At 35.3% G+C, this 21,673-nt stretch overlaps 1 protein-coding gene across 1 annotated transcript; it reads left to right on the forward strand.

Annotated features, from left to right (window-relative positions):
* The first annotated feature begins 13,032 nt into the window (after nt 1-13,032).
* LOC114189676 (NADH dehydrogenase [ubiquinone] 1 alpha subcomplex subunit 9, mitochondrial) lies at nt 13,033-20,769 on the forward strand. Its single transcript, XM_028078310.1, has 12 exons — nt 13,033-13,225; nt 13,304-13,400; nt 14,619-14,683; nt 14,855-14,940; nt 15,086-15,170; nt 15,282-15,352; nt 16,288-16,419; nt 17,885-18,000; nt 18,131-18,254; nt 19,918-19,986; nt 20,234-20,354; nt 20,448-20,769. The coding sequence occupies exons 1-12, from the start codon at nt 13,150-13,152 to the stop codon at nt 20,585-20,587; spliced, it is 1,182 nt and encodes a 393-aa protein (XP_027934111.1). The 5' UTR covers nt 13,033-13,149; the 3' UTR covers nt 20,588-20,769.
* Nucleotides 20,770-21,673: the final 904 nt, after the last annotated feature.

Consider the following 21,673-nt stretch of genomic DNA (forward strand, 5'->3'; position numbering starts at 1 on the left):
TGGTTAGGCTTATTTGGCCAAGTAGCTAAAAACAAGAAATGCCTCAGTCATATCAAATCATGCATGTTCACCTAAGATGCAAAACAACAGAATCAAGCTAAACATTTGAGTACCAACAAGACATGAGCAAATCACACAAGAAAAATAGGAATGACACATGGCAGTTCATCCTTACAATAAAGCTCAAAACTCACAAGGTCAAAAACTCTTTCACAAAAGATTTATTCCAGAAACTCTCAAATCAACTCAATCAGTAAATCACAGAAACAATCCATTCATAGCACATGACTCTTATTTTCCCAGAATTATGACCGTTCCAATTAGTGAATCAAATCCAAAAATCCAATGTCAATATGTTTTATTGAAAACAGAAACTTTTTTTTTAAATAAAAACAAGCAGAAAAGAAAATTAGAAAGGGAAAAACAAAACAAATAGAAAACAAAAACAGAAAAGGGGGAAAATCTCCCCACACCCCCACACTTTATCCATGCATTGTCCTCAATGTATTCAATATGTATAAAATGCAAAGAAAAAGTATGAAGTGTACTTACCTCCTCAAGGTGGAAGGTATGAGGGAGAAGTCAAGTTCATCCCATCCATCGTCTTATTCAGCATATCTTGATTTTCATTGAATATCCGAAGACGATGCCCATTAACTTTAAAAGTTCTTGCTGAAGATTCTTCCTTGATCTCCACTGCTCCATAAGGGAAGACTTCTGTAACAATGTATGGTCCTTCCCAAGTAGAGCGCAACTTACCACTCATGTGACCAAGCTTGGATTTGTATAGTAACACCTTTTGGCCTACCTTGAAATCCTTTCTAGCCACAAGCTTTTGGTCATGGAACTTCTTGGTTTTCTCTTTGTAGAACTTTGAATTTTCATAGGCTGCTAGCCTAATCTCCTCTAGTTCTTGCAACTGAAGCTTTCGCTAATTTCCTGCTTTTTCCAAATCCAAGTTGCATGCTTTCACGGCCCAATAGGCTCGATGTTCAATCTCCACAGGTAGATGACAAGCCTTTCCAAAAACCACCCTGAAATGTGACATACCTATAGGTGTTTTGTAGGCTGTCCTGTGTGCCCAAAGTGCTTCATCCAATCTTGTGGCCCAATCCTTTCGACTAGGCTTCACTACTTTCTCTAGTATCTTTTTAATCTCTCTGTTAGAGATCTCTGCTTGTCCATTGGTTTGGGGGTGATATGGTGTAGCAATGCGATGTGTCACCCCATACTTCTTCAACATGTTCTCAAGTAGCCTATTACAGAAATGAGTCCCCTGGTCACTGATGATGGCTCGTGGTATCCCAAATCTGCAGAAAATGTTAGACCTGACAAAACTCATAACAACTCGAGAATCATTAGTCCTTGTAGCTATGGCTTCCACCCATTTGGAGACATAGTCTACAGCAAGCAAAATATAAGAAAACCCAAAAGAAGGAGGAAAATGACCCATAAAATCAATACCCCAAATATCAAATACCTCACAATATAGCATGGGTTGTTGAGGCATTTCATCCCTTCTTGTAATGGATCTGGCTGCCCTTTGGCACTGCTCACAATTTTCATATACCCTCTGTGCATCTTTAAAAATAGTAGGCCAATATAATCCACAATCCAACACCTTCCTACCTGTTCATTGTGTGCCATAATGTCCATCAAAAGGTGATGAATGACAGAACTCAAGCACATGAGGTATCTCGATATCTGGAACACACCTCCTTATGACTTGGTCACTACCAATGCGCCATAAGATTGGGTCTTCCCAGATATAGTACTTTGCCTCACTTTTTAGCTTGATTCTTTCATATTTGGAGAAGGAAGGAGGAATAGCAGAAACAACCAAATAATTAACAATGTCAGCAAACCAAGGTTCAGGAAACATACCTTTCACAGCAGTCAATGCTAGGAGGACTTCATCAGGAAAGTCATCCTTAATAGGAATGTTATCTTCTCCATTTTCAATCCTGCTAAGATGATCGGCTACCAAGTTATGTGCTCCACTTTTGTCTAGAATCTCAATGTCAAACTCTTGGAGCAGTAGCATCCATCTGATCAACCTTGGTTTCGAATCTGCTTTCTTCAGGAGGAATTTTAATGCTGCATGATCAGTATAAACAATTACCTTGGAACCAAGTATATACGGTCTGAATTTGTCCAAGGCAAACACAACAGCCAATAATTCCTTCTCAATCGTGGTGTAGTTAGCCTGCGCTGTGTCCAACGTTCTGGAAGCATAATATATCACATGTGATAGCTTCCCCTCTTTTTGTGCAAGCACCGCTCCTACTGCAAAGTTTGATGCATCACACATCAACTCGAATGGTAATGTCCAGTCAGGTGGCTGGATGATAGGAGTGGTGGTAAGCGCCTTTTTCAATGTATCAAATGCATCTTTGCACCTCTCTCCAAAGTCAAATACTACATCCTTTTGCAACAAGTTGGAGAGAGGGTTGGCTATCTTGCTGAAGTCCTTGATAAACCTCCTGTAAAATCCTGCATGTCCAAGAAAAGATCGAACCTCTTTCACAGAAGAGGGGTAAGGCAATTGTGAAATAATATCAATTTTAGCAGGATCTACAGATATACCATTCTTGGAAACAATGTGACCTAAAACTATACCTTGTTCCACCATAAAATGACATTTTTCAAAATTTAGAACAAGGTTAGTTTCTTCACATCTCTCCAAGACTCTAGCAAGATTAGACAAGCAATGATCAAAAGATGAACCATATACACTAAAATCATCCATAAAAACCTCAATACAATGCTCCAACAAATCTGTAAAAATACTCATCATACATCGCTGAAATGTTCCAGGAGCATTGCAAAGGCCAAATGGCATTTTTCTATAAGCATATGTACCGAATGGACAAGTAAAAGTAGTCTTATGTTGATCCTCTGGGGCAATACAAATCTGAAAATACCCAGAGAATCCATCAAGAAAACAGTAATGAGACTTACCTGCCAATCGATCTAACATCTGGTCCATGAATGGTAAAGGAAAGTGGTCCTTCCTGGTGGCCTGGTTTAGTCTTCTATAATCAATACAGACCCTCCAGCTATTCTGAATACGAGTAGGAATCAACTCGTTCTTCTCATTCTTGACCACGGTGATCCCAGATTTCTTGGGGACCACATGTACAGGACTCACCCAAGTGCTGTCAGAAATGGGATATATAATACCTGCTTGTAGCAACTTGGTGACTTCTTTCTTCACAACCTCCATCAGCTGAGGATTCAGTCTCCTCTGAGGTTGCCTCACTGGCTTAGCATCCTCCTCCAAGAGTATTTTGTGCATGCAGAAAGAAGGACTAATACCAGGAATATCTGCCAAAGTCCAGCCTATTGCTCGCTTGTGATCTTTGATAACCTGCAATAGCTTTTGTTCCTGCTCGTCAGTAAGCAAGGCAGATATAATAACAGGGAGTTTCCCATCCCTCTCAAGATAAACATATTTCAAATGAGATGGTAAACGTTTCAACTCCAAAGTGGGTGGCTGTTCCACAGATGGTAACATTTTATTGCCTAAGGTAATTTCAGCCACCTCAGCACCACACTTGGACGCCACAGAGGTATCAAATAGTGACACCGCGTCCTCAACATCACCTGTTTTGCAATTTTCTCTTTCGTCTAAAATTGAGCCTGAAACATTCGAAAAAGAAAAATCCAAAGAAGAAGAAAAACTAGATAAAGTGTCCAAAAGTCCAAAAGCATAATTGTTCACTACATTACTCAATAAATCAATACAAAACAAAGAATGGTCTTCAATTGGGTGCTTCATGGCTTCTAGCACGTTGAACTGCACCTTCTCATCTCCTATCTCCATAGTCAAGGATCCTGCATGCACGTCTATCTTGGTACGTGCTGTCATCATGAATGGTCTTCCCAAGATGATTGTGGTTGAACTCATTCCTTCATCATCCTTCATATCCAAGATGTAGAAATCTGCAGGAAAAATTAACTTGTCCACACGGACAAGCACATCTTCTAGCACACCTGCAGGGTTAACTGTGCTACGGTTGGCCAATTGAATGACCACACCAGTAGACTTAAGAGGTCCAAGATGAAGTGAAGTAAAAACAGATAAAGGTATTACATTAATAGAAGCTCCTAAATCTAACATAGCATTGTCAAACTTAGTACTACCTATAATGCAGGGAACAGAAAACATACCTGGATCCTTACACTTTTGCGGCATTCTGACTGCAGGCTTCTTAATTAAGCTAGAGACGTTTCTTCCCATGTTCACTACCTCTTTGTCCATAATACGCCTTTTATGTGTACATAATTCTTTGAGAAACTTGGCGTATTTAGGAATTTGTCTCACAACATCCAACAAAGGAATGTTTATCTCCACTTTCTTGAAAGTATTCAAGATTTCTTTGTCTAACTCCTCCATCTTTTTAGTTTTTGGTTTCAAACAGTTTGGATAGGGAGGAGGAGGAGAATAAGGAGAAGGATTTTCAGAGGAAGTATTAGGGGATACCAACCTGGAGTTATCACTGGGTGCAGGCATCTCAGATCTTGCTTGTGTTGCTTCATTTGATCTTCCTCTTTCATCATTAGGTACAACTTCATTGTCCTTATCTTCATCTTCTTGGGCATCCCCAAGGCCTTGTATTTGCTTACCCGATCTTAAAGTAATAGCACTTGCATTTCTCGGGTTGATTACAGTTTGTGCAGGCAAATTGCTTGAGCCTTGTTGAGACTTCATCTGATTTAACTCACTTGCCATTTGTCCAATCTGGTTCAGCAAGTTTTGATTGGTTGCTTCCATCGTCTGTTTCAACTCATTGATTAGTCCCTTCATCATGTCAGCCATCATTTTCATCATTGCCTCCATGTTTGAATCACCAGAGGTTGCCGCTGGTTGTGGTTGTTGCCTCTGTTGAGGTGGAACATAGACTTGTTGGTGTTGAGGCTGTTGATTTCCCCATTTCTGGCTGGGATATTCCTTCCAATCTGGGTTGTACTTGTTGGAGGACAAATCATGGTTGTATTGCTGCCGAGGTGGTCTATTATTGCCATAGATGTTTGCAGCATATGCCTGAGGTTGTTCATTGTCTAACGTCCCTGTCTCTTTTAACATAGAACAAGCCTCTGTAGGATGATTAGTAGAAGCACAAATTCCACATAAAGTAGAAGGGATAGGCTTTTTCTGTAAGTCTGTCAAGGTCCTTACCATGGCTGCTAAGTCATCCAACTTCCCTTCTAATTTCTTGTGATCTGCAACATATGAAGCTTCTACTCCATGGGTTCCCTTCAATAGAGTTATAGAATTACTCCTTGTGGAAAATTGTTGATGGTTCAACGCCATAGTTTCAATCAATTGTCTTGCATTTGTTGGCGTTTTGTCCACCAATGACCCTCCACTTGCAGCATCTATCATTTGTCTATCCATGATACTCAATCCCTCATAAAAGTATTGAATGAGGAGATGCTCGTTTATTTGGTGATGAGGACATGAAGCACATAACTTTTTGAATCTTTCCCAATACTCGTGAAGACTTTCTCTTTCTTGTTGTCTTATCCCATAAATATCTTTGCGAATAGCAGCAACTCTAGATGCTGGAAAAAACTTTTCCAGAAATAATCTTTTCAGAGTCTCCCAGGTATTGATGGATCCTGGCGGAAGGCAGTATAACCAATTCTTAGCGACATCTTGTAATGAGAATGGAAAAGCCTTAAGCTTGATATGTTCCTCTGTCATTGTTGTAGGTCTCATGGATGAACAAACAACATGAAATTCCTTCAAATGATGGTACGGGTCTTCTCCTGCTAATCCATGGAATTTGGGTAAAAGATGGATTAACCCAGACTTAAGCTCACATTCTCCATCTGGATATTGGATGCACATGTTTTGTGTAATTGCTGCATCCGGTGAAGCCAACTCTCTTATTGTTCTTTCTTCCATTCCATCTTCTTGAATTTCTGGTTCAGGTGATGGATCAGAAGATATGTTAATCACCGGAGGTGATTCTAGCGGTACACTTTCAGTGGTAGGTTTAGATGATGATGGTGCTCCTTCAGTAGAACACCTGAGTTCAAGTCTCCTACGTGATTTACGCAAGTTTCTTTCAAGTTCTGAATCAAGTTGATAAAATTGACCCGGATTGGCCCGAGTCATGCACTATGCAAGTCCACCTGAAAGTGTTTCCCTGTGTGTTTTTTTTTTTCCTATTCTTGTTTTGGAGAAAGATTTCAAGAAAGAAATGAGTTAAGATGTCGTTGGGTCTACTCCCAGGAAAGAGAGGTGCGTCACAATGGACAACTTAAATACCAAGTCTTTCCTAGACAGAGTTTTCCAAACTAGTCTCAAAAATTTCTTAAAAGAAATTCTTAATCAAAACAAAAATAGAAATTTGCTTGGAATATATTAAAAGAAAACTAGAGACTACAAAATAACAAACTATATTAAACGTATATGCGTAAAATAAAAATAAACAAATAAAATAAAATAAAATAAAATAAATAAAAACAGAATCAAAATAAAAAGAAATACTAACCGTACTCCCCGGCAACAACGCCAAATTTGATATCGCTGTCGTTAGGCGATCAAATTACCACTACTTTAGCAACTTCAGTATTGCCAGTTAGTAGTGAACAAAATAGTTAGGGTTAAAATAACCCTGAGTCGTCTCACAACGAATACGGAATTGATCTCAAATATTTGATTCTTAAAAATGCAATTAGCAATTATAAAAATAGGGGGTTTTGATATGCAAAGAAAATGACACGGAAGATTGTAAACACAGTAATAGTAAATAGGTCAATTCCACTGCTTTTTCTAAATAAGATTCTTCATTGGTTATCTAGAGATTATTGTTAAATTAATTATTGTTGTTGATTTACAAATAAATCAATGTAAAGACTCAATTCATTTGTTGGCATCCTCACTTTTAATCAAAGTACAGTCTCAATTAAAAGTGAGAATAGTTTAGATTGTCCATAGTAAATTTAATCAAAGTACAGTCTCAATTAATTTTACTATGCCTAATCATATCTATTCCTTTGTTTCTTTACCAAATAGAAAACTTAATTAATCAAAGTAAAGTCTTGACTAATTTTAGTTAAAGTAATTACCTCTAATCAAATTAAAGTCTCAATTATTGGCAAAAACTTATTTAATCATATGAAAGTTTCTAAACAAAATCAAAGTAAAGTCTCAATTTAATTTAAAAAACCTTTTAACTCATATGATTAGCATGCATGTAGATTTAAAATCATTATTTTCTATTCGATTAAGAAGCAAAGGACATAGATAAACAAAAACCACAACAATAATCAAAATAACAAAACATATAAATTCATCTAACCTCAGAATCCATTTAAGAAATTACAGTGGAATCAACCCTAAAAGCTTAGCCCTCCATGGCTTTGATGGAATACATGATGAAATGAAGGAAAGAAAAGAAAAGAAAAGAGAGAATGAGAGATGTGGTGGAGACGGTATCTGCCAAAACCAGAGAGTTCTAAGTGTTTAAGCTGTAAGTCGTAAATTGTAAGTCTTCCCCGCTTCTGCTCCCTTAAGTCTCTTTATATAGGCTTCCACTGGACTTTGGGCTTTATCTGTCAGTTGCTAAAATCTTTTATTTTTATTTAATTAATTAGCAACTTAATTCCTGTCCAATTTCCAATTCTGCCCCTCTTATTTAAGCATTTTTACAAAATTGACCAGAATTTGACCAGAGTTTGACCAGTTTGACCAGAGTTTGACCAGTTGACTGCCTATCAGATGCTGACACGTGGCAGTGCATTTTCTCTCTCCAGAATTAGGGTTTCTGCAGATGCAATGGAGATGGAGATGGCAATGACGGCTGACGGCGCGGCTGCTCCGACGTGTTGGCTTCGTGATTCCTGCAGGTGCTTCCATGGTGGTTCAGCAGTGTTTTCCGGCGTGGTGGCGCAGCGCGGTGGTGTTGCGAACAAGGAAGAAGAACTCGCGACGCGTTGCAAGTGCAGTGGTGGTGTGGAAGCTGCTGCCATGGTTGTGCGGAGGCGAGAACGAAGAGGTGCGTCGTGGGGGCTGATGCGCGGTGGCCGTCGGCGCTGTTGCGTGAAGGAAGAGATGCGCGAGGTGCAGAGAACGTGAAGATCTCACGGTGGCCGTGAATCTGAAGGTGGATTCGAGGTTTCAGATCTTCTTTTCTGCGGCGTGGTATGCAATGGCGGCAACGGGACTCACGGTGGTTGCAGCTTCTCTTCTCCTCTGGTGGTGCGTGGTGGTGCGCGGAGCTGCGATGGTTGTCGGAAACGGCGGTGCGAATGGAGGAAGATGGTGGTGGCTGCCATGGCTGAGGATGATGGTGGCGCGAACAGGTGCTGTTTCTGCTGGTGCGTCGCCGACAATGGTGTGATGGTGATGCAGTGGTGGCCGGCAAGGTGAGGAGGTGCGGCGGCGGCTGCCATGGTGGTGGAAGGAGAGAAGAAAATTAGGGTTAGGGTTTCATGAGTGAGATGAAGGAGATGATGACGTGGCAAGATCTGAGTGGTCAATTGGGTGAGTGGAGGATTATGACACGTGGCAGCTTATGGTTGGCTAATTTTAAAAGGTGGGGATTGCCACATGGCATGATCTGGTTGAGTGGAGTTTAAATGGTAGGAGGGGTGCAACTTAGTGAAAACTGGGGGTGCAGAACAGGTTTTTGTGGTCCACTTGAGGAAGGAGTGTGCAAATAAAATCTGGGGGTGCATTTAGCTCCTGATTTATTCTTTTTCAGAATTTCTTGATTTTGGACTTATTTTGTAACTTTGAATATTTTAAAATCACACTATTAGTTGACCAAAAATAAATTCCAGCTGCATTAACAAACGTTAGAATATCCAATAATATTTTATGCAACTAAAATCAATTTTTACGCCACTTTTACCAAACTTACTCAATAAATCCAATAATCACACATCCTAATTAAATCAATCTTTAAGCACAGAAAATTCAATTAAATCCCCAAATTTAAATATTAAATGAGGGCAAAAATTTGAACTTATCAGTCTCAATTATTGGTAAAAACTTATTTAATCACATGAAAGTTTCTAAATAAAATCAAAGTAAAGTCTCAATTAAATTTAAAAACCCTTGAACTCATATGATCATATTATGAATATAGATTTAAAATCATTACTTTTTACAAGATTCAAAGATAAAAGACATAGATGAATTAAAACCTCAACAATAATAAAAAGAACAAAGAAATTAATTCATTCTAACCTCAAAATCCATAATGAAATTACAATGGAATCAACCCAAGAAATTTAGCAATCCATGGAATACAAAAGAAGAATAGAGAGAAGAAAAGAGAGAGAAAGGAAACGAAATTAGGCACCCCTAAGGGTTCCAAAACTTCGAAGTCCCGAGCTTGTTCTTTCTACTTCTCCCTTGGTCTCTTTATATAGGAATTGGACTAGGCTTTTTTGTTGCTAAAACCTCTCAAATATCTTTAAAATAAATATAAAGATAAATATTTAAAAATATTTGGAGAGATATAGACTATTTGACAAATATAATTGGTTGATAATATCAATATCTAATATAATTAAATTAATTAATTAATTAAAGATATATGATAAATTATCACCAATTAGTATTTGTATTAATTTTCCAAATCAACCATTTGCAATCTCCTTAAATTATCTTCTAAATAATTCAACATCTTCAAGATATATTTGTTTGTTGTGGAACTAAAAATATTCAAGAAGATCTTGTCATATCTAAAAAGATTTGGTAGTTATTATCTTTTAATATTTTATGATATAATTAAATAAGATAATTATTTAAAAATATCAAATAAAATATCTAAAGATATATTTTCCCAAATTATCTTCTATCATAAAGATAAAGAAAACTGCAAGGTCCAATTTTTTTTTTGTTCCTCTCTTCTTGGTTTAGCCAAACTTCTTCACTTTTTTAAGCTTTTCTTGCCGTCTTCATGCAATGCTTGGCTTGGATTTTTGTGTTTTTGATAATTTCTTATTCTTGAATTTATCTTTAAGGTGTCATGAAGCTTTAATCAATTTATTTCCACACCTTCATGAGCTCAACTTAGCTGCAGCTGCACTAACACACCTCAAAATATCCAAAGAACATTTATGCAACTAAAAAGCTATTTTTAACATGTTTTTGTATCTCATGCTCAATAAACCCAATTATAGGAAATCTCAATTAAATCAATCTTTAAGCACACAAATTCAATTAAAATACCCAAAATTAAACATTAAATGAGGGCAAAAATACGCACTCATCAAACACAAACCTAACACCTACACAAAAAGAATAAGAGAAAAAAAAATACTATGATTAATACGTGACATATCTTTTATACTGTTTATACAAATTGCATCATTTTAATAAAAAATGTAACTTAATTTAAACAAAAAATAAATAAATAAGAAAATCACATTAAATAATTTCAACAAAAATTATCATAAAAAGGTATTTTAACCTTCTATTTTTTAAGTGGATGTACTTTTAAACTTAAGCATTCCTTTCACTTAAAGCAATATTTGTAATAAAAAAATCTATCAACAAAATAACAAAATTACTTATAATAAAGTTATAAATAATTTTATTTATGTGAATGAAAAGATAATATTTTCCAAAAATATCATGATTGATTAAAGGTAGCATTAAAATTAAATTGTTACAATATAAAAGGGATTAATTTGGCTTTACAAATAGCTTATTTTGAAATAACCTACATGTAAGACATGTATGTTATATACTATTAGTGTGTCCATTTTTCTTTTTACATTATGTAACATCCTATTTAATAAATAAATTTAATTAAATAAAACATTACGTTGAATAATATAAAGATCAAAGTCACAGAGTATATATGTCACAAATTACAGTTATCCGAAATACTTGGAAAGAAAAACTAAAGCACACCATGATTCCATTACAAAATGGGATTAAAGTTTAATAGTATCCAAAATGTATGCTCAAGGAGCAAGATAAAACATAGGCCACAACCCTAAAAGAAGACTCAGAGTAAGAGGATCTGACCCAAAATAAGCTACGCAGCGGAGTTTCCATCATCCTGATGACCACGAGGAGTTCTCACATCTGCTCACATCAATAAATTGATGTTCATCGCAAAAGGAGAAAATCACACATAAGACACGCAAACAAACAGAAAAGGGTAAGCTAGAGTGAAAAAGGTTTTATCATACGATTGCATTCAATTTAAAAGTCAAAGATACATAAATCAACCAAACATGTGATAGCAGACGATGCAAGACTCTAAGACTCAATTATTCGGATACATATAATCAGTCAGATTCACTAGATGTTTGCATTTGTGGTGGCCTCTATTGCTCTACGGAGCCATTGCCAATGGGTTTCACCCTACCACGCACAAGGTTAGCCTTCAAATTATCCTGCCAAAGACTAGGGCCTCCTACTACTCTCACCACTTGAGTCAGTACGCTTTACGTGAAACTCACTAACTCTTTAGAGTTTCAAGATGCAATCTTTACTTGAATCCTTACTAAATTATATAATGAGGCACCACCACAAAACCTTCGTGGAATTACGTCCTAACCATGAGGCACCACCATGAGCTCTCACCAAAACGGGTCATGAAATTACGTCTTGACCATGAGGCACCACCATGAGCTTTCACTAAGAGAGTCATGGAATTACGTCATAAACCATACCAAAATCATGTCTCACCAATCAAACATAAAGTTATCATGCATACCAATCTCATGCCAATGTATATAACCAACCATCCAATCATGTTCCATAAGAAAGATCATACCAAACTCATCAATCCCAGCCCATAAACCATTTAATACATGCATAATCACCGAAATCATGCTTTAACAGAGTAATTCAAACAAACATGTGACTATCAACCAAGAATAGAGGAGAAAAGAGTACCTGGGCACTTCCTCGCCCAGTTCTCGCTCAGGCTAGAAGCCCTCGCTCAAGCGAGAGAGGTTCTCTCGCTTAGGCGAGCTCCTTTCGCCTAGGCGAGAACTCGAACAGGGGAACAATGGCTTTTGCATTTTCTCGCTTAGGCGAGGCGAGACCTCCTCGCCTAAGCTAGATGGACTCTCGCTCAAAACTGGAGCTCGTCGCCTGAGCGACAACTCGCGAAACTCCAAGGAGCACTTCTGATACTCTTGCTTGGGCGAGCCTCGCTCGCCTGGGCGAAAACACTAGGTTCCTCCATCGTTCATGCATGCTTAAATCAGGTATTCAACCAGAACAACACACACCTTATTTTCATACCATCAAAAGCTTTACACAATCATTAAGAGCACGAAATACAACAAGAACAAGCAAAATTAACTTAAAATGTGAAACCCTAGCTTCCCTTACCTGAAAAATGCTAGCCAAAAGACTCTGACACCTAAGCCAACGAACACAACAACTCTAAGAGCAAATCCAAAAGCTGGGAACAATGGCATAAATTGAAAACGAGGTTATCAAAGTGCACCTCTATTGGAAATCACGAAAATAGAGCTTAGAAAAAGAGAGGGTACGGTTTGAGAAGTAACTTACGTGGACAAAATGAGGTTCTTCTAGCTCAAAGAAGAGTGGGAGCCAAACCTGAGCAGAGGTCACGTAGCAGCAAAGGGAGAGGGCATGAGAAACTATTTTTCTAAAAAGTGTAGAATGAGGGGAGTTAGAGCTGGTTTAGGGGTTTTGGCACCCTATGGACCAACTTTATGTCCAATAGACCAAGGTAAGCCCTTAAACTTTATGGCAGAATTTAAATGGACCTTACACGTTACAAAAGAATTATTGAAGAAAAATATTATTAAATTATAAAATAGTCTTTATAAAAGATAATTATAAAAATAAATAATTTTGATAATTTTAGTATAGGTAATTTTTATTATTCGAGGGGATTTGTTTTTGTTAGGAATGATTATTTAAATTTTAAAAATAGTTAATGAAAAAAAAAATTGTGTTCATAACAAAACAGTTAGAAATGATTTGTCTTTGTAATAATAGATAATAGATGAAGTGGCTTCACAGTCAAAGCCCAACGGCATTGAAGAAGAACGAGTTTGGGCTCAGTATAACATGGAGCCCAAATTAGGCGCGATGGAGATCTCAACGTTCGCGTGCACCATTCACAGTACCAATTGTATCAGTGTTCCTTCTCCTGCGTATTGGGCGAGTGTGAGCACGGTAAGATGCAGACCATTGCGAGGCGCTTAGGGCACCAATCGTCGACATCGTTCAGGGCTATCTATCCAATTTCCAATCACTGTAATCTTCCATTACCCAATAATCTCTGTTTTATGCTCTAACTCATCCGTTTTCATATAATCGTTATTGGTTTTTCAGATTATGTAGCGGATCATCAGCGTCATGTTTCTACCATCGCCCCCAAGGGCGTGGGTCACCTCGTTCGCAAGGGCACTGGTGGACGATCGTCTGTCAGGTTTGCCTCATTCGCGCCCCATTATTCGCTTTCGTGTCGAAAATTAAGACTATTGCAAAATTTCTAGGATTTTAATTTTATTGTTTTCGTGATATGGTTAAATGGTTTTTCTTGTTTTTGGTTGTGGACCTACATTTTGAAGGAAAAGATAAATTAATAGGGGGGGAATTTGAAGGAAAACGAAACTCGTTTAGGTTGTTTTTAATAAGGTCTGAGCATACAAGTGAGATGTGGGGGGCTTTGCTACGGGAATCTGCTTCCATGGGAACACGTGCTTCTCGGTTGGTGGGGATCTAAACGAGTCCTGGATTTATTGTTGCAGTTTGAGAATGTATGGAATAGATGATAGATGATGCTTGAGAATTCTCGTTCACTTAATCCTGATATTGGAATAGAAGCAGTAGTCTCTAGGTTGTGGGTTCAATGTCGCATACTTGATTTATGTTATGGGATTAGATTTGACCGTGCAGGACTGCACTAGAAGAAATGTAAAACTAAAGCTGTGGTCTGGAGCGGGAGCGGGACTAACAACTTAAATTTTCTCCATTAACTATTAATTTTGAGCTGATGTTGCTTCACTTAGACACTTACAATAGCTGATATTTTCACCTCTTGATTTATGTTATGTATCAAAGGTTAGGTAAAATTTTTTCCTAAATTGGATTAAGTTCCTGACCTATAGAAAATTTATTTGAGTTTTCAGTTTTCAAGAAATGAAGTTAGTGTTACACAGTATGTAGTGATGAACTGGTTTGAAGTTAATATTGCAAGAATGGTGTGATACAATTCAACTGTAACTGTAGCTTGATTTTGCATCACTAATTCATTATTTGGCATGGCCTATGGCATTTGTTCTTGTATCCTCATGGAAGGCATGTCATGGATGTTTGTTGTGTATTGAGCTATTTTTACTGTATGTCTGCAGTTTAGAGGCTGGTGTTGGCTGTTCTTCTAAAGGCTGAATTCTCTCTGTTTATTTTGGTCATTCTGATTTGATAGAAAGGGATTTTATTTTGAAAGAGTCATACTGTATGAACTATAGTTAATTGATCTTGAAGGATTAGGTATATCTGTCAGAAAATTAAAATTTTCTTTTGGTTTTTTCGATGACTGAATCTATTTTTGATCTTCTCTACTTGATTTACTTACCGTTTGAGTTCTCTATTTTAGCTTGGAATTTTTAATTTAAATAATTCTTGAAAAAAATTATTTTTGCAGTGGCATCATTGCTACAGTATTTGGGGCAACGGGATTCTTAGGTCGTTATGTTGTCCAACAACTTGGTATGTACATTTTTAGGATTTGCATTTTCTTTAAGAAAATTTATCAGCATGTTGCTTATTTTTTATTTTTTCTTTGAATAAATATTGCGTAATGAATTTTATTATGGTTTAACTTTTTTCTCTTAACTGTATTGTGTTGATCCTTTTGGTGATATCATTCCCCTCATCCAGCTAAAATGGGATCTCAAGTCCTAGTTCCTTTCAGAGGCTCTGAAGATTGTCCCCGTCATCTCAAATTGATGGGGGATTTGGGACAGGTAGTTAAGATAATGTTTGTATACATGTAGAGCTCTCTCTTGCCTTCTTATTCTTTTTGGTTGGAATGGAAAAGTTCATTCTTCTATTTGTGTGGATTATTTCCTTACGCTATTTGTGCTAACCTTCCAGTGATTAATATGTCAGATTGTACCCATGAAATACAATCCAAGGGATGAAAGTTCAGTAAAAGCAGTGATGGCCAAGGCCAACGTTGTTATCAATCTGATTGGTATACGTCTCGTCTTGTAATTTGTCTCTTTGAACGTTCCAATATCTTGTTCTATAAGATTTCTTTTTTTCTTAATCACATATTTGTTCCTCCTGATTTCGTTGCTGGCAGGAAGGGATTATGAGACAAGAAACTACAGCTTTGAAGAGGTGCACTATCACATGGCTGAGAACCTTGCTAAGGTATGCTCTTTTACATTTTCTGTCAGCCTATGATCCTATATAACTACGTTAACAATTGAAGTAATCATTAGCTCATTATTCTCTCTTGATTAAAACATATATTTTTCTATTTTACTTTACATTCATGCTTGTTTACTGATGTTGATTTGCGGTAACAATAGCTCATTCTAGTTCTTGAAAAGAAAATGGATAGTTGTATCCTCTTGTTGTCAATTAATACAATAAGTGTAGAATTTAAGATGTTCATGAATTTTTGAGAGAAAAGTGAAAGAGAAAGTCAAAATGTCTAGTTTAGCAGGAGAGTTTCATAAGTATTTATCTTTTATTATGGATTCTGTCAAATAGTAATGCAGGACATGTCTAAATTGTTCTGTGTGCCCGTGTCTCAAAGTGCATATTGAGTCTCATTTTGTAACTATTCCAGTTGGTCTCTCTATCCACCTCCCCGAAAAATGGGGGGCTGCAGTTGTGTAGAGTGTATAGAGGGATATATTGGATCAGTGTTTACTTGTCATCTTTGAACATTGCCTTATACTCTGATACTGGAATCTGTCATAAAACTTGAATTTTGTAATACCAAGTCTTCCAGGACAATTTTACAGTGGATTTAAAATTGTATTGATGTGCAGTGTGTTAGGTTGAGTAATGAGAGCTTGCCTGAGGAAATTATATGTTCAATGGTGTTCATGTTGGCACAGAAGCTTCTTGCAAGTTTTATGAACTATTTTAGTGATTAGATTTGAGTCTTGATTCTGAAGCATAACACAATTGTCATATTTAGTCCATATAAAATGAACTATTATATATGGAGCCTTGCCAGGCTTGGCTTAGTGTAATTTTTTTATTTGTATAATTTTAAAGTGTGGTTTCCTATCATAACTTGACCTGGTGTTTTAATTTTATTAATTGTATGGTTGATCTTTGAGCTGTTGTAGATTTCCAGAGAGCATGGTGGTATCTTGAGATTTATCCAAGTTTCTAGTTTAGGCGCATCTCCATCATCTCCATCCAGGATGCTTAGAGCCAAAGCCGCTGCTGAGGAAGTGGTTTTAAGGGAATTACCTGAGGTACAATTAGTTTTCTCATTGTCTGGACTAATTTATTTCTAGTTCCTTTATCATAGGTAAGAGCATCAACTTTTCATTCCATCCATTTACATTGAGGCTAAACAAGAAAGTCTAGGGAATGAATCCTCTCATGTTGAATTTTCATATAACCTTGTCATTTGAAAATGTGGCTCTCTCTTCATAAGCATTAAAAGGGTCGGACCTTACACAATTTGTGAATGTTTATAAATAAGGATGGTTGACTCAATTTTCACATGTATATTAAACTTCTAGAAATTCAATTTCAAAAGTTCATATTCTTGTTTTAATGGGTTTGTGGATGGAGTTAATTGATGATGTTCTTCAAAGAATGCAAAAAAATTATTCTGAATGATGGAAGTCAAAGATGCGAGGCAATATATTTCTTTAAGCACCCTAGTACATTAGTTATAAGTATTGACTTTTGACTGTCTTTCTTTGGCTTCTATTATTATATAACGGCATGGTAAATGGAAAATTGATTGATGCATTCTTTGAAAGGTTTTGAAGTTTTTCTTATCAATATCCCACGTATTAAGTAAAAAGATATATCCTTTTATACACTATAATTAGTAATGATAGATATGAGAAGTAAAATGTATTTTTGGGACAATTAGTTCGCAAAGGCCAAAAATCATGAACGACTTCCCCCTCCAAATTCCTCAGTTTTACCTGAGGGGTGACAAATGTAGGAAGGGAAGAATTGTAGCCATACTATAAGTTCTGACAGATAGGTGGGGATGGATTTGTGCTTATTTATTTCCCCTACCTGGAAAATTGTTAAACCAGTAAAATTAAAATAATTCTGCCCTTCATTTCCCTCTAACATCCACACTGTAAGTATTGATGGATTGTATACATGATAACCAGTTATAGGAGTGTAAGTAGCCTGAGTTGGGTCAAGTTTAATCTAATTTTTTACCAAGTCCAGTTAAATTTAATTGGGTTAGGTCACCGGGTTGAGTAATTTGAAAGAGATCATTAATTAAGAAAAAATCTCAAAATAAATATTTCAAATGTTTCTTTATAATTATAAGGTACCAACAGTTATAAGACATATATAAATTATATTCATATGGTTAAATATTAAATTATTAGTTAAATATTATTTTTTATTATATATGTATTGTTTAGTCAGGTTCATTGCATTTGAAATTTATGAACCCATTACGCAATCCAATTATAATTGTTTGTACTAGATTAAATCCAACGCAATGATCAACCTAACCCAGTTAAATGTAATTGGGTTGGGCAAGTTTGCAGTTTGAGTGCAACCCTAAACCCCAACCCTATAAGTACTTGTTTGTTTTCATGTAAATCACGAAGTGAAAAACATTTGACTTCATAAGATGAAATATGTGGTTACTTTGCACTGGAATGTTGTATATGGGGGCAATTTCATGCTTTACCAGCATTAATGTCAGAATTCTAATCTTAACCCCTACAGGCCACAATCTTGAAACCGGCTGTTATGATTGGTACAGAGGATCGGATTTTGAACCCATGGGCTCATTTTGCGAAAAAGTATGGCTTTATTCCATTGTTTGGAAATGGGAGCACAAAGTATGTATTAACCTATCAAGCAATCACTTTGAACTTCAATCTTACCACAATGCAAAATTGTTTCGTTAGTGGTTCTGTTAGTGTTGAATTTGATTTGATTTGATTTTCATCTGAAATGCAATTATTGCAGGATCCAGCCTGTTTATGTGGTTGATGTTGCTGCTGCACTTACTACAGTCTTGAAGGATGACGGCACTAGCATGGGAAAGACTTATGAATTGGGTGGTCCAGAAATCTTTACTGTGCATGACTTGGTAACCTCTTACTCTAGCTCTTTATTTGTTGTTATTTTATATTTCATATTTGGCTTAAATATAATTTTAGTCCTTCAAAATTGGCTTATTATTTTTAGTCCTCCAAATTAAAATTTGCTTACTCTGGCTCTTTACTGTGCATGTTCTGTTTTGTTTCTCGTCGCTAACGGTGTTACACTCGTTGCAGATGTAGCTAGTAACATCAACGTTAGTAATGACCTATGCCACTAAAATAATTCATGAAAATTCACTTTTTAATTTAATTTTTTTTTACTTCCTAAAATTTTTATCAAATTTTATTGCAGTCTCCCAAATTTAAAAGTGATTATTTAGTCTTTCAAATGTAAAATTGATATTATAAGTCCCTCAATTTTCAAAATATTAAAAGTGATTATTTAGTCCCCCAAATTTAAAGTGAATTTTTAAGTTTTCTAATATGGAAAGAGTTCATTTTGATTTTCAAAGTTAATGTTGAATATTTACTGACACATCTAACACGAGTTTAGTTTGTTAAAGACAATGTTAACTTTGTTTGAAGTATCTTTTTTTCTTTTTTTTAGTCTCTCAAATTTTAAAATATTCAGTTCTTTGAATTTAGAATAAAATTATTCCCCAAATTTCAAGTGAGTTTATAAGTCTTTAACTTGGAAATTTTTTTTTCAGAGGTGACGTTGAAAATTTGTTGACGTAGTTTAAAACATGTTTAATTTTGAGGAAGACAATTTTAACTGTGTTTGAAATATCTTCTCTTATTTTTTGCCCTCTTGTGTTGTAACTTTAAATGGTTGCTACTAGGACCGCAACGATTCCCTTCTTATTTTGTACCTTTTGTCAAATTGTGATGAATGAAGTGTTGACTTAATTTTTTATTTTGGGATTAAAGTATAGTATTTATGGTATGACTAGAATGTGTTAGATTCAATTTTTCCTTTTGCTTCACTAGATTTTGGGAGTTTAAAATCATAAACAAATTTATCTTAAAACATGATCCGATACTTTAAATTTGGAAATTTAAATTTGTTGTAAAACATTTCTCTAAAATTGTTAGAAAACATGTTGTACTTAAACCTATTCATACAAAACACGAAGGTTGACGTAGGCGTGGGTAAATTTTTTTTTCCAATTTTCCATCCCTGAAGTCAAATGAAACAAAAGTTTCACATTTAGTTTTGAATTAGAGATGTTAAATAACTTTTTTTTCAATTTTAGGGACTAGAGAAATTATTTGAGAATTAAAAATTTTAACCTTAATTTAAGGGATAAAAAAAAAGACATTTTAGTAAAAAAAATATAAAATAGTGAATTTTTACATTATTATTTCAGTTACATATGTTATTGCGACGAGTGTAACCTCGTCAATCAGTATTGGCGAACGAAGAACTACATTTTCTGAAACACAGGAACTAAAAGAAAATCTTTAATTTGGAGGTCGAAAGAAAAAGTGACCCAAATTTTTTCTGAAATTGGGGAACTAAAAATACAGTTTTAATTTACAAGACTAAGAAAAAGTGACGCAAATTTGTCGCAAACACAAGGAAACTATATTACTTTATTTCTTTATTTGTTGATAATATTTCTATTTCATGCGTGGTAAAAATAAAAGGTGCTTATTTGTTTTGGGTGAAGGGATTACTGAATGATGTTGAATCTGCGATAATTGCAGGCAGAGCTTATGTTTGAAACAATCCGAGAATGGCCTCGTTACGTGAAGGTGCCTTTCCCCATTGCAAAGGTGTGTTAACCCCCTTCTAATTTGTCGACGTTTACTTACCATTGGAAAGCCACCAATGAACCTAATTTGATCTTGTGGGTTATTGCTTGTACTTGATATCTCTCTCATGTATCTAGTTCCATTTTATATATGTAACTAGGGTATCATCCATGCAGCAGCGCAATATTGTTCGTAAGATTTGTTCAAAGTGATAGTCTTTAAAATCTGTAAGTGAAATGCTAACATTATATCCAATGATTGATTTCAGGCATTGGCAACACCAAGAGAAATATTACTAAACAAGGTCCCCTTTCCGCTACCTACTCCTGAGATATTAAATCTAGATAAGATCCAGGCTTTAACTACAGATACCGTTGTTTCAGAAAATGGTAAGTTCCTGAATTCAATCACGAAGTCTGCTTTTTTTATTCCAAGACATTATAGAACTGTCTCTTATGTCTTTTGTTTGATGAAATTTGCAGCTTTGACTTTCAATGATCTTGGAATTGTTCCTCATAAGCTTAAGGGATACCCCGTTGAGTTTCTTATCTCATATAGGAAAGGAGGCCCACAATTTGGTTCTACCATCAGTGAAAGAGTCACTCCAGATGCTTGGCCATAAGTTTCTTTCGATATTTTGATCCTGAATCATTTTTCTGTCTTGCTTGTACTTCCTCCATTTCATTTCACTATTTAAAGAAGGTCTGAAAGGCTTTTGTATCTTCCTTTCCTAATCTGTAGAATACGTGATCATGTTTGACTATGATAATAAAATCCAGATACATGTTGAGTCCCGAACTTAAACGTCGTAGGATCTATTATTTCTAGTGTTTTCTTCTATGCACTTTTTGATCGTTGGCAGGTTATATCTTCAAATCAACCTCCCATTGACCTTGTCTTCGACATCTCCAGAGAGAAAAAAATACAAATGGTACATTTCAAGGGATATGTTAAAATAATAAAGAAACCTTGCTCTGTAGCTAATAGAACACAATATTAGACACTGCTGGCATCTTTGATTCAGTCGTGATTGATCCTATTATGAGACTTTTATCTTACCTGCGCATGGATGAATGGAGAACAGTTTTTTTTTTTTTTTTATCATATCTTTTAATTTAGAAAAGGTTTAAATATACATTTGGTCTTTATTTTTTTTGTTTTTATTTAATTTGGTCTTTATTTTTGTTTTGTGTTCAATTAGGTCTTCATTGTTGTCAAATTGTAGTCGATTTAGTTCTTTTCACTACTTGTGTTTAAATAATTAACATTTTTGAACTATACATATCAGTTCCTGTTTTTTTTTTTTATTTTTTTAATTTTTTTTAATTTTAAAAAAATTATCCACGTATCAAATCATAATTGTGTCATGTGTCAATACTAGTGTCACGTGTCAATTTGTGGTTGTATTATTTCATTTTGTTCAATTTAATTCTTATATTCGTTATTTTTGTTTAATTCAGTCTCTACATTCGTTATTTTTGTTTAATTTAGTCCCATTTTTTTTAAATAGAACCATTTAATTTTTAAAATTGACATTATTATTAATTATTTTTTAAATTTGACTATAAATTATAATATTTAATTATAAATTGAATATAATTATTAGATTCAATTGTTAAATAGAATATAATTATTTAAATATTATTAAAATATAATTATTAAAATGTAAAAAATATATATTAACATTTATAAAATTCACATTTAAATT

The sequence above is a fragment of the Vigna unguiculata genome, chromosome 7, assembly GCF_004118075.2.
Source record: "Vigna unguiculata cultivar IT97K-499-35 chromosome 7, ASM411807v1, whole genome shotgun sequence".
Lineage (NCBI taxonomy): Eukaryota > Viridiplantae > Streptophyta > Magnoliopsida > Fabales > Fabaceae > Vigna > Vigna unguiculata.

What these genes read in the sequence shown, in the direction of transcription:
- LOC114189676 (XM_028078310.1), top strand. Translation starts at nt 13,150, where the DNA reads ATGCAGACCATTGCGAGGCGCTTAGGGCACCAATCGTCGACATCGTTC. An exon ending in GGTGGACGATCGTCTGTCAG is followed by an intron (nt 13,401 to 14,618) that starts GTTTGCCTCATT and finishes TTATTTTTGCAG; the next exon opens with TGGCATCATTGCTACAGTAT. An exon ending in TGGCTGAGAACCTTGCTAAG is followed by an intron (nt 15,353 to 16,287) that starts GTATGCTCTTTT and finishes GAGCTGTTGTAG; the next exon opens with ATTTCCAGAGAGCATGGTGG.